Source organism: Mixophyes fleayi, chromosome 2 (genome assembly GCF_038048845.1).
Source record: "Mixophyes fleayi isolate aMixFle1 chromosome 2, aMixFle1.hap1, whole genome shotgun sequence".
NCBI lineage: Eukaryota > Metazoa > Chordata > Amphibia > Anura > Limnodynastidae > Mixophyes > Mixophyes fleayi.
Genome location: NC_134403.1, coordinates 79,611,503 through 79,624,531, shown reverse-complemented (window position 1 = coordinate 79,624,531; position 13,029 = coordinate 79,611,503). Strand labels below are relative to the sequence as shown.

At 40.1% G+C, this 13,029-nt stretch overlaps 1 protein-coding gene across 2 annotated transcripts in view; it reads left to right on the top strand.

Moving 5' to 3' along the window:
• The window catches only part of ARHGEF25 (Rho guanine nucleotide exchange factor 25), a 253,296-nt gene that overhangs the window by 222,790 nt on the left and 17,477 nt on the right, over window positions 1–13,029 (top strand). For both annotated transcript variants that reach the window (XM_075199351.1, XM_075199352.1), the window contains 6 exons: window positions 168–237; window positions 1,827–1,916; window positions 4,173–4,265; window positions 8,222–8,272; window positions 8,951–9,028; window positions 10,222–10,413. In XM_075199351.1, coding sequence (XP_075055452.1) covers window positions 168–237; window positions 1,827–1,916; window positions 4,173–4,265; window positions 8,222–8,272; window positions 8,951–9,028; window positions 10,222–10,413 — 574 coding nt within the window. The remainder of the gene's footprint in view (window positions 1–167; window positions 238–1,826; window positions 1,917–4,172; window positions 4,266–8,221; window positions 8,273–8,950; window positions 9,029–10,221; window positions 10,414–13,029) is intronic.

The following is a 13,029-nucleotide window of genomic DNA, read 5'->3' as shown; positions in this document are numbered from 1 at the left end:
CATAGCATTTAGGAAATATACTTCTCAATAGAGGTACACATTATGAAAATATAGGTGGTCATTCAGGTTTTAGCATGTCATTTACAGTAGACGTGGATTATAGGATTAAAGATCTGCTGGGAAAGGCTTTTTCTTGTGCTGAGTCTTCATTTTCTGTTCCTTTCTAGCTATTTTCTAGGTGAGCTTCAGAAGTGCCTTGAGGAACCAAATCGATTAGCGGATCTCTTCATAAAGCATGTGAGTCCTTGTACAACTAGATGTTTTCTGTCCTCTCTTTGTATCACAAGACATCTTATTCTTAAAGAGAGTAAATCAAAGATTTGAAAGGATAAGTCCACATTTGTGGACGGTTTTTCACCCAATAATTTGATAACAGCCTGAAGTGTTCTATTTCGTAATTAGATTGTCAACAATGACTGTTATAGCATTGGTTAGACACACACTATATTACAGCACTGAGTACTTTGTTGACACTTGATAAATAAACGGTAATAATAATAATAATAGCATATGTAGTTTTTGGCATAGACCAGTCCTCACTTTTCATCTGCCTGACATCACCAGGTATAAAATTACTACCGCAAAATAATATTATAATGTGTATCTAGCTAAAAATAAAGATGGGGTAGGCATTTTAATTACAAAATAAGTAATTTGAAGCTATGCATAATGTTTGGAAAACAAATAGACAAAAGTGAACGTTAACCTTTATCAGCAAGGGCCCAGATTGTATCTGTGATGCATGATTCAATATTTACTTAATAATGTACTACTTTTTAATTAGTGAAGGACACAGTATTGTTGGTAAATATGTAATAACAACTGGGAACTTGAACTATTAATCACTAATCACATTTTTGCCTTGTTAATTAGCATCCCTTAGCACCTCTTTTTGCAGCGATAAGAGATACATTTGTGGGCCTATTTCCAATAAAAGTCAAGTGCATCCAATAAAAGCCTGTCCCGGCCTTGACCGCATGGCCATAGTGTCCTTTCACCGCTTGCTTACGGGCTCTAATCCGGTATCTTTACTGCATATGCGTGGCCATAGGTCAGCACATGAGCAAAGACAGTTTTTGTTAGAGGAGGGAAGAGAAGATCTATAAAAAGTATGGCATTAGCAATTGGGGGACAAGCTCCGAAAGTTAAACTTTTTTGGGCTTGATAAATAGGGGCCTGATTCATTAAGGATCTTAACTTGAGAAACTTCTTATTTCAGTTTCCTGGACAAAACCATGTTACAATGCAAGGGGTGCAAATTAGTTTTCTGTTTTGCACATAAGTTAAATACTGGCTGTTTTTTCATGTAGCACACAAATATCAACTTTAAATTTCAGTGTACAAATAAGATATCAAGTATTTGTGTGTTACATGAAAAAACAGTCAGTATTTAACTCATGTGCAAAACAGAATACTAATTTGCACCCCTTGCATTGTAACATGGTTTTGTCCAGGAGACTGAAATAAGAAGTTTCTCAAGTTAAGATCCTTAATGAATCAGGCCCCAGGTAATGTTCACAGTCCACATCTAGAATTATGGGGACTTCAGTATTGTTCTGTAGTTTACCCAATGCAGGAGATATCTCTGATTTCTCCTGCGTTAGTCTATTCTTAAATAGCCCCGTTAACTTCATTTTGCTAAACCATACTGAAATGGACGTTTCCGCATGATTGGGCTGGATAAATAGACCCCTTAATCTTAACATAGCAAACTTTAACCAATACCAAACTTTACATTTTGGGTGGAGTTATTCTTCAAGAATCTTTTAACTGTGCATACAGAATTTATGTTAATAGATGTGTCATTGTGTTTCCTATTTGTATAGGAGCGCAGGCTGCACATGTATGTGGTGTATTGTCAAAACAAACCCAAGTCTGAGCACATTGTGTCCGAGTACATTGACACCTACTTTGAGGTAAGAAACCATATATCAATTACCTATGGAAACATTAATTGTCAAGGTTTTAGGTTTTATTACTAAATAATACTTTATTGTTACGTAAACTTGTGCTATTTTGAACAAAGCCAATAACTGATTACTGTACTTTACAAAATATGTCTGTTGTTTCTACATGTTATATAAGCTTTATAGGTTAACAAGTGTTCCCATTACCTCTTGTAATTGTTCTGTAAATAATTTTATAGAAGGGCTATAAATATTTATCTTTCTCTATTACTGTTGACAACACCACTATCTCCTCTGTTCCCCAACTTCACTGTCTGGGTGTCATTCTTGACTCCTCCCTCTCCTTTGCCTCTCACATTCAATCTCTTGCCCAAACCTGTCACTTTCAGCTCTGAAACATGGCCCGTATCAGACCCTTCCTCTCCCAGAATGCCACCAAAACTCTTATCCACTCACTGATCATTTCTCGCCTCTACTACTGCAACCTACTCCTTACTGGCCTCCCATCATGCTCCTCCTCGATCTATAATGCTGTAGTTAGACTTATCTTCCTCTCTCACCGCTTCACATCTGCCTCCCCTCTCTGCCAAAGCCAAACCTTACACTTTCTCCCCTTCCCCTACAGAATCCTCTTCAAACTCCTCACCCTCACGTACAAGACCCTTTAATACTCCACTGCTCCCTACATCTCCAACCTTATCTCCATACATATTCCCTCCCTCCCTCTCCGGTTAGCCTTTGACTGTCGCCTGTCCTCCCCTCTGGTAACCACATCTTACTCCCTTATCCAAGATTTCTCCCATGCTGCACTGTAACACTGGATTGATCTCCCTCATTCTATCATACTATCCCCTAGCCTGTGTAGCTTCAAATGATAATTGGAAGCCCACCTGTTTAGCAAAGCCTACCAGTCCTCCACTTAGCCATTTCACCGTGTAGTATACCTCACCCTCTTACATCCTGTAACTCTCCCTCTCTTGCTTCTTGCCCTCACATTAGCTCACCTCCTTGTGTCAACTGTTTGTCTGCCCCTTTCCCTTTAGATTGTAAGCTCTAGAGAGTAGGACCCTTTTCCCCCCGTTCTCATTACATATAACTTTTGCTCACCAGCTACCCTGCCCACCTCCTCCATTGGATCTCTGCCCATTGCCTCTACTTCTCCATTGTCTTTGCACCTCTTTCAGTGGCTCTAAACCTGTTACTGGCCACGCTACCCCTTGCACCCCAGTAGCTGTGTTGAGAGTTGTAGTGTTATTTGTATACTGTTTTGTACTGTTATACCATGTACTGTCTTGTTCTTTGCCCCCTGTACGGCACTGCGGACTTCATGTGCCCTATAAATAAAGGTTAATAATAAATATATATATTTAGGTTCACATGCTGAGGTGGGCGTACGTCCGTTCTTAGTGTAAAATGCACAAATTTGTACTGCACATGCACCCCACAAATATCATACGCTTATGTGCATCTGTGGATTTGGTACTTGGGCCTCCTTACACTTGGAGAGGCAAAACAGGGATAGGAATTGGCGTACAAACTTAGACCAAGTACAGTAAGGGTCAGTTTGGGTACTTGCAAACTGAATGAGACCAACATGGAGACACATATACTCCTGTGCAAATACATGCAAATGATGACAGTCATGACCACTGCTTCTGATTGGCTTATTGCAAATTCACCTCTGAAGTTGATAGGTCCTTTTTTCACAGATCGTGTAGATTAAATTGTCCTTGCATTTCCGCTGGACATTACCTCGATGTTCGGCTGCGCACATCGCCGGCCAATACGATAACAAGTGTCCGCTCCTTTTCTCCTTGCATCTTTATGGGATGCAAGGCAAAAATGAGGGAAGATTTTAGTAAAAACTCCAACAAGACGTTTCTCCGTGGACTTTTCTGGAGACACATTGTGGCACCTCGCTGCTTATTGAATTCCCCCATGGAATTTACATGTTCTGATGGAAGGAGCTGGGCAGATCAGGAGCATCCATGCGTTAGTGTGAGCTAGGTGCCTGACTCGTTTTACTTTCATATGTAAAATGTGTGCTGATCCATGCTTGTGAGTATAATGCCCCCCTCATGGTTGTCAGTATACTGCCCCCTCATGGTTGTGGTCCAACAAAGGTATTACAGAAATCCAGGTACGTTAATGCTGGTGAAGGATTTACAAGTAGATGAAGGCAAAGTAACTTGCTATATTATTCATATAAATACTGTAGATATATTTATGTTCCCAGTTACATTATATCATTCTACCCATCTTCAGGAGTTAAGGCAACAGCTGTCACACCGCCTGCAACTCAATGACCTACTTATAAAACCCGTGCAGAGGATCATGAAGTACCAGCTGCTGCTAAAGGTATGGGACACATTAATCACCCATCAATTGTGTGCCTGGTGCAGCTCACTTTATCTAACAAATCTCACTATAATTTCATAAAGCAGCATTTTCGGATCCAAAACTTACCTATGTGTTCTTACTGTTTATCTGTCTTTTTCTTCCCATTTCTGGCAATCGCAGCCTAACACCAGTGGCATTATATGCAAATTGGGGGGAAGAGACAAAAATGTCTTCTAAAGAAAGGGAAATATGATGTACAGTAATTAACAAAGTTTCTTTCTGATCCTTTTGTTGTGTTATAGAGCATCAGTACAACAGTTTGTTATTCACAGTAAAAGTTTTAATAATCACAACAGGACTGGAAGAGTCATTCATTCACCTGGTAAAACAAATGCCATGTTTATTCTTTGTGTAATATGCGCCTGTTTTAGCAGATTTTGCTGCCTATAATGGGAGGAACTTGGCAGAATTCCATACTCGGTGCAGGAATTTGTCTTGTAATGTTCTCAGATGTAAGAACGAGATTTTGTGTTGCAGACAGATATTCATAGGGGCATATTCAATTGTTGGCGTTACAGCCAAAATTAACGCGCCCCGCACACTATTACTGTCATTACGGTAATAGTGCGCGTAAATACCGGTATTACGGTACTTTTCTCACTGGATTTCAGTTTGCGGCTCAGGGAGCTGTGAGCGGAAATCCGGCTTACTATTACCGCGGACAATTGAATATGCCCCATATAGTAAAAGGGTGGAGAGGAAACATTTAGAGGCCGTGCCCAGCTTAGGGCGTAGTAGCCGCAGAGCCATATTACCACCACAAAACAACGTGCCTTTTACAAGTCCTCAGAGGATACAGTGGTCAATCTTCGGCTATTACTGCATTGCACTATAAACATTTTACACAGGGAAGTACACTAATACCAATGTAAAACATTAAAATGTACCAATTTGACACATGAAATAAAACTGATGTTCCCTTAGTATTAAGACAAAAGTGTGGCTTCAATGAGAAATGTTTTAGTGGGAAAATTTGGATGTGCTAAAAGCAATAATAGAAATTGATGTTATTACTTTTGCAACAACAATCCTGCAAAGTGTATGAAGCCTCTTCCCAGAGGAGTCATGAGTCTCTGCACCTGTCGGCTTGCACATGGAGATCATGTAGGTGCTGCGCACATAACTTTGCTCTGTGCATTCTGCTTATGCTCTGGTCCATAAATTACCTTTTTTGAGTGTTTGGTTAACAGTTAAAAGGTTAAACAGGGTAAAAAAGAATGAAAGCTAGGGAGGAAGAGAGGATGAGACCAGGGAAGTAGTAAATGTGCACACCCCGGGCCTGAGTAAATAAGGGACGCATACTGAGCGCAGTGTATACATACGCCCAATTCAACAAGGAACGGATGTGAAGATACATGTGGTGATGAATATGGGTGTAGGTCTCAGCGGCGCACGGAGGATTGTCGGGGGGAGGGTTTCTCCCCACCGACCCAAAAAAACCCCCCCAAAAAAAAAACCCGAGAGAGAGCTGCTGCGCATGCGCAGCAGCTCCGTTTAGCCAGCGCTATCCTATACAGCAGCCGCGGCGCTGTCTAAGAAGCGTCTGCGCCGGTGCTGTATACAATGGAGCACCGCCGCGGACGCTTCTTTGACAGCGCCACGGCTGCTGTATAGGACAGTGGCCACTTAGTTAGGGCAGGGGGGGTTTTCTAGAGACTCAGAAACCCCCCCTGCGTGCGCCACTGGGTCTGCTCTGCTCTAACAGACAAGACACTGTAGGATACGTCCAATACATATGTGGAATGTAAAGCCACAAAAGAATTCCCCCCCCCAAAAAAAAATTAATAATATATATTTCAATACTGTCACCTGCTAATAATAGGGACATTAATGGTAAAACATGAAAAAGGGTTTTTTTTTTCTCTCCATGAAATACATTTATTAGGATGTTATGAATATTTATTGTACATTAAATATGTTTTTACAGTTGCTCCTGATTGCAAACACCTAATAGAATACATACACAGCTGTCATCACTAGTAGTCGGCACTCACAGTCATGGCCAACATTTTTGAGAATGACACAAGTATTGGTTTTCACAAAGTTTGCTGATTCACTGTTCAAAGTTTGCTGATTCACTTAGACCTTAATGTCAGATGTTGCTATATTATACTGAATTAAAATTACAAGCATTTCATAAGTGTCAAAGGCTTTTATTGACAATTACATTTAGTTTATGCAAAGAGTAAATTTGCAGTGTTGACCCTTCTTTTTGAAGACCTCTGCAATTCGGGCTGGCACACTGTCAATCAACTTTTGGGCCACATACTGACATATTGCCTAATCAATGCTTGGAGTTTGTCAGAATTTGAGGGTTTTTGTTTGTCCACCCACCTCTTGAGGATTGACCATAAGTTCTCAATAGGATTAAGATCTGGGCTGTTTCCTTGCCATGGACCCAAAATTTTGATGTTTTGATCGCAGAGCCACTTAGTTATCACTTTTGCCTTATGGCAAGGTGCTCCATCGTACTGGAAAAGGCATTCATCGTCACCAAACTGTTCTTGGATGATTGGGAGAAGTTGCTCTTGGAGGATGTTTTGGTACCATTCTTTATTCATGGCTGTGTTCTTATACAAAATTGTGAGTGAGCCAACTCCCTTGGCTGAGAAGCAACCCCACACATGAATGGTCTCAGGATGCTTTACTGTTGGCATGACACAGGACTCATGGTAGCGCTCACCTTTCCTTCTCCTGAAAAGCGTTTTTCCAGATGCCCCAAACAATCTGAAAGGGGATTAATCAGAGAAAAGGACTTTACCCCAGTCGTCAGCAGTCCAATCTCTGTACCTTTTGCAGAATATCAGTCTGTACCTGATGTTTTTCCTGGAGAGAAGTGGCTTCTTTGCTGGCCTTCTTGACACCACGCCATCCTCCAACACTCTTCACCTCACTGTGCGTGCAGATGCACTCACACCTTCCTGTTGCTATTCCTGAGCAAGCTCTGCACTGGTGGTGCCCCGATCCCACAGCTGAATCAACTTTAGGAGATGGTCCTGGCGTTTGCTGGACATCCTTGGGTGTCCTGAAGCCTTCTTCACAACTATTAAACCTCTCTCCTTGAAGTTCTTGATGATCCGATAAATGGATGATTTAGGTGCAATCTTACTAGCAGCAATATCCTTGCCTGTGAAGTCCTTTTTGTGCAAAGCAATGATAACTGCACATGTTTCCTTGCAAGTAACCATGGTTAACGGAGGAAGAACAATAATTTGAAGCACTATCCTCCTTTTAAAGCTTCTAATCTGTTATTCTAACTCAATCAGCATGACAGAGTGATCTCCAGCCTTGTCCTCGTCAATACTCTCACCTGGGTTAATGAGAAAATCACTGACCTGATGTGAGCTGGTCCTTTTGTGGCAGGGCTGAAATGCAGTGGAAATGTTGTTTGGGGATTAAGTTCATTGTCATGGCAAAGAGGGACTTTGAAATTAATTGCAATTCATCTGATCACTCTTCATGACATTCTGGAGTATATGCAAATTGCCATCATAAATACTGAGGCAGCAGACTTGGTGAAAAATAATATTTGTGTCATTCTTAAAACTTTTGGTCATGACTGTAGACTGCGCAGAGTGATTTCTGTACGCAAAAATTCGTAGTTTATGTCCCTTGTAGAATCAGGCTGCTATGTTCATACCTATGTCCAATAGCCCTTATTTTGTGCTTAGGCTTGTACACACTTGCATATGAGGATACATTTATCACACTAATCCACAACTAGTCCCTGTTGCAATAAACACTTCTGGGAACTGTTACGTTGTTTCTTGGTATGATGGACAATGTGAGGTGACAGGTGCCCTTTCAGATGAAACTGGATAATAACAGTTGCTGATATCAATCAGTAAGCAGTGCATCACTTTTAAACATAAAACCTCCCCAAACAAATTCTCTTTTCTTCCCCCCCAAATTAGGATTTCCTGAAGTACTACAGTAAAGCTGGACAAGACACAACAGAACTGGAGGTGAGTAACAGACATTAATATGTAAATAGTAAAACGGAGCTCTGGTATAAAAGCACACCAGCTCAGTATAAATGTCCCATTGCATCATTCATTGGTCAGCCTGTAATTATGTCTCTCTATCCGCCGTAGTGCAGTGAATTTGACTGGGGCATATTATTAAATGCAGAGCCGTGGAGCCAGTTGTGGCTGTGAAGCCCATTTTAGCCAATATTTTACAACCCAGACCAGGATATTATGCTGCTCACCTGCCCCAGCAATTACATAGTTGCCAGATTGTCAATGTGTGATTTTATATAGTATAGATAAATAGTATGGTTATTGCCTAGGAAGGGGATGATTGGCATATAAATCACATAATCATGTTTACAACTGTAACAAGATAGAAGTGAAGATTGCACTGTAATGTGATTTGATATTTAGGTGACCATTAGGCAATTTGTGGCTCCCAGCATTGGATAGCACGGGCTGCCTGACCTTAGACATTTCAACCTTCTGGGTATCTGCAGTCTGTTTTGGTGCCCACTTGGCCTTCCAGACTGTAAGTGCTTAGTATATAGACACCATCCACTTGTATGATATGACTCAGATTGAAAACGTTAATGAAGCATGTGACTGACCGAGGCCAAACATCTGCACCTCGCGGAGTTACAATTGTATCTGTGATCATTGTTGTTGCAGAAAGCTGTGGAAGTGATGTGTTTTGTCCCCAAACGATGCAATGACATGATGAACCTTGGCCGACTACAGGGGTTTGAGGTAAATTTCCTTTTTACTGTATATGTTATTGGCTTGTTCTGTGACTAGAAGCCCAATGGTTTTACTGCTGTAATAGTATCTGCTATGTTATACCGCTTTCATACTGCCGACCCGGCAATATTCCGGGTTTTTCAAGCCGGGTTTTTGCCGGGGCTCGGAGCGTCCCAGCTCAGAAACACCATTCATACTGCACCTCGGACCCGGGAATTTTCCCGGGTTGACCCCATTCATACTGCACAAGTCTGTGCCCTGGCAATTTGTGGGAGTCATCACCAGAGCAGTTTTCATTGGCTGAAAAATGGTGATGTCATTGAAATGACATCATCCTCCAGAGACAGGCAGACAGCCAATCAGCTTGTTTTCTGTGCACAACCCGGGTTGCACCATTCATAGTGCAGGCAACCCGGGTCCGACCCGGGAATTACCCCTCGATAAATCCCGGGTTGAAGATTTTTGACTTGTACCATTCATACTGCACCAAGACCCGGGTCGTTTGAGCTCGCCCCGGCAAAAACCCGGGATTTTGGTGCAGTATGAATTAGGAGACTATTTGGCTTCCTTAATAACATGTCTTTAGTGTAATCAGGTGCAAAATATTTGTCTCTGATAATGTCATTGGAAGAAGACTGCAAAGTGCTCATTTAACAAAAATATTTATAATAATGGCAAAATTAGTCACGTTGCCCTTGTTACTAATGTTTTGCACTGGCAATATGTATATTTGTGTAATAAAACTATTACAAGCATTTGGGGCACATAGGGCATCTTTGTCAGGCTAGATTATAAATGAAAGCTGAAACAGCAATGTATATAATATTATTCTTCCTCTCACATGCTGGAAAGGTCTGATTGCCCTGTAAGCTTGCATTGTAACCTTTTCTTCTTAGCCATTGAAGGTATCGCTTTTATAACATTTTAAGGATATCTATTGCTACACATTGTCTTTTGGCAGATACTGCTTATAATTACCTTTTATTTAATAAGGTCAGTTGGTCATTTATGGTTCTGTGTGGCTAAGTGTAAAAACTGTCAGCATTAAAATATGTTACTATAGAAGTACAGTGGAATTACGGTATAATGTATAGTATATACATGAAGCCTTTCAGTATTTAGGAAGAATGGAAGACTTGTTGGTCTGGGTGGGATAATGGCCTGTTTTACTTAGTAAAGATTTCTGGTTCTGCCTCTTTTAGGGGAAGATCACAGCTCAGGGGAAGCTTCTGCAACAAGACACGTTTGCTGTGTTAGAGCAAGAAAGCAGTTTTCTGATGAGGGGAAAGGAGCGCAGGGTCTTCCTCTTCGAACAAATCATCATCTTTAGTGAACCCATTGACAAGAAGAAGGGGTTCTCACTGCCTGGGTACATCTTTAAAAACAGCATCAAGGTGAGTATTGGACAGTAATATATGGTCTCATAATCAACCAATAAACTATATGAAAATAAAGACATGGGCACTATTAGAGAGTATGACTACAGGCAAACTGATTTGCCCACAGATATAATCTTGTCTAAATATGTCATCAATTTCTCCTAATGCTAATCCACAGTATACAATTACTTACCTTTTGTCTTGTTTCAGGTAGCTATAGGCTGTCCATGGTCATGTGTTTATCTGGGTAAAACATAGAATAGGCTGAATGAGGCATCTTGTCCAAAAGTAGCATGTTTTCCGATATCCCATACGTTTAGTTATCAGGGGATGTCCACAAATCAATAACCACAATATACATAAGGCGCATCAAGCACTTGGAAAATGAGCAAATTGCTAGAGTTCTCAACACCTGAAGCATATGATCATATAGTCCAACATAGAGTAATTCTTCTCTTCTCTCTTTATCCTTCAATCTTCTATCAATATAATGTTCCCTTGTAAGACTTGAAAATCTTTATCATGTGTGTTTTTTCTCCAAACGATGTTAGAAATATTTACATATGGAAAAAGGAATGGAAAGAAAACTGGGTAAGTGATTGAAAAATCACCTATGATAAAACACCCAGAAATATCAGCAAGAATTTGTGTCCACAAATCAGTTTAAGTAGTCTGTCATTGCTGTAATCAGCTGACATAGCTGTGGCATCCCATCCTTGTAATCCTCACCAAGCTCACAGTCACTGCCTGAGACATTCTGAGCCGAGGGATGTTGGCTTTACTCATCTCAACTAGTAGCTGAGCCCCAGAATACATCATCTGGGGAAAGTCAACCAATACATAATAAATATAGCAATCTCCAGTAGTGGTGCATTAACCTTAGATATATGGAGTATAGTAAATAGTAATAGGCCTAATAGGCAGCACAAAACTGATAATATACTTCTGAGGGGCAGGTTAGTTGTGATTTAGTTTAAACCAAGGCGATTTATTATTGTTAACACATCTCACCATTGTGAATGTCAGAATGACAGAAATGGAACTATCTATACTACTATTACTGCATATTGGCTTTCAGCTGCATTAATACTGCCCTGCACTAGTCAGTACATTATCACTGTAGCACTGATTGCCATGTGTGCCCCGCTGTGGCAGCATGATCCAGTGCTGTGGAAAGAAGCAAGCTGTAATATTTATTAACCAGCAAAGCTGAGCACTCCCACGTAGTGTGTTCTGTGTAATGTGCTTTGATTCCAAATTCAAATGCATTACTGGCATAATATGAATACTATATGTCTGTGTTATTAGACATTTTGTTAGGTACAAACAGGGAGTTCTAATCTACCGCCTAATTGTAAACTTAGACAAAGGTTGTTGTTTTTTTGTCCCACATATGTCATTTTTTCATTATGCTTCTAGAACTGGCTGTGAATTATAGTATTATCATGTACAAGATTACACACATCAAGAGCATGGCTACCAGAGCCGTAACTTAGAATTCTAGCGCCCTAAGTGAGAAAGACAAATGCCGCCCCCCTAGCCCTCAATTTTAACCAAATTAACCTAAAATATTCCTAAATTGCGCCCCCCTTCAGCGTTGCGCCCTGGGCGGTCGCCCCTCTCGCACAGCCCTAGTTACGGCCCTGATGGCTACAGACTATATAAAATAAGGTACAGCTGCCAATTATTGGCCACAGTAGTATACAGAACTTATAGGTGTTATGTCAACTTGGCAGTCTTAAAAAATAATGTAAATATAATCCTTATTACTGACAAAGCTGGATATCCCAGAAACCCCAGGTATCTGTTTAGGGGACGATCTAAGAAAAATGATCCCTTCAGCTGCTAAGAAGTTATGTCTGGGGTGGGATCTAGGTAACCGGCAGTCAGTATCTGGCCTGCTTCTTATTGACAGCAGTACAGTTGGCAATCTTTCTCTTTCTCCTGACCCCTCCATATTCCGTACAAGGGACAGAGCAAGTCAGATGGGAGCACATTTCAATCACACGTGAAGTGTAATCAAGCTGCATTTGAGTAACCCCACCACCTCCGATTTGAATCTTGGCTTTATTCACTTGCAGCTCTCTGAACCTGCTCAACTCAGTGTGCAGTTTTGAGAGTGGGGCTGAGGTGGTTATATATATATATATATATATATATATATATATATATATATATATGTATATATATATATATATATATATATATATATATATATATATATATATATATATATATATATGTGTGTGTGTGTGCGTATGTTTATACATATATATATATATATATATATATATAGATATATATATATATATATATATCTATATATATATCTATATATATCTATATATATATATATATGTTGCAAGCACATTTAACAATGTATATTTTGTAACATAAAATGTAAAAAATATTACCTGAACATTCTTATGAAATCCTATTTTTGGATAAAGAATTCCTTTAGGCAGCAGATTTTTGAGTAATAAAAAAAATGATGCAGCCACAAAAACCAATGGTTTATTTTATAACTGGTCTACTGGGGGTGACATGGCTAGAATAAACGTTGTTTGCATTGGAAATAACATCCAAGTCCTGTGTGTATTCGCCAAGTCATTGTCCAGTAGTCACACAACA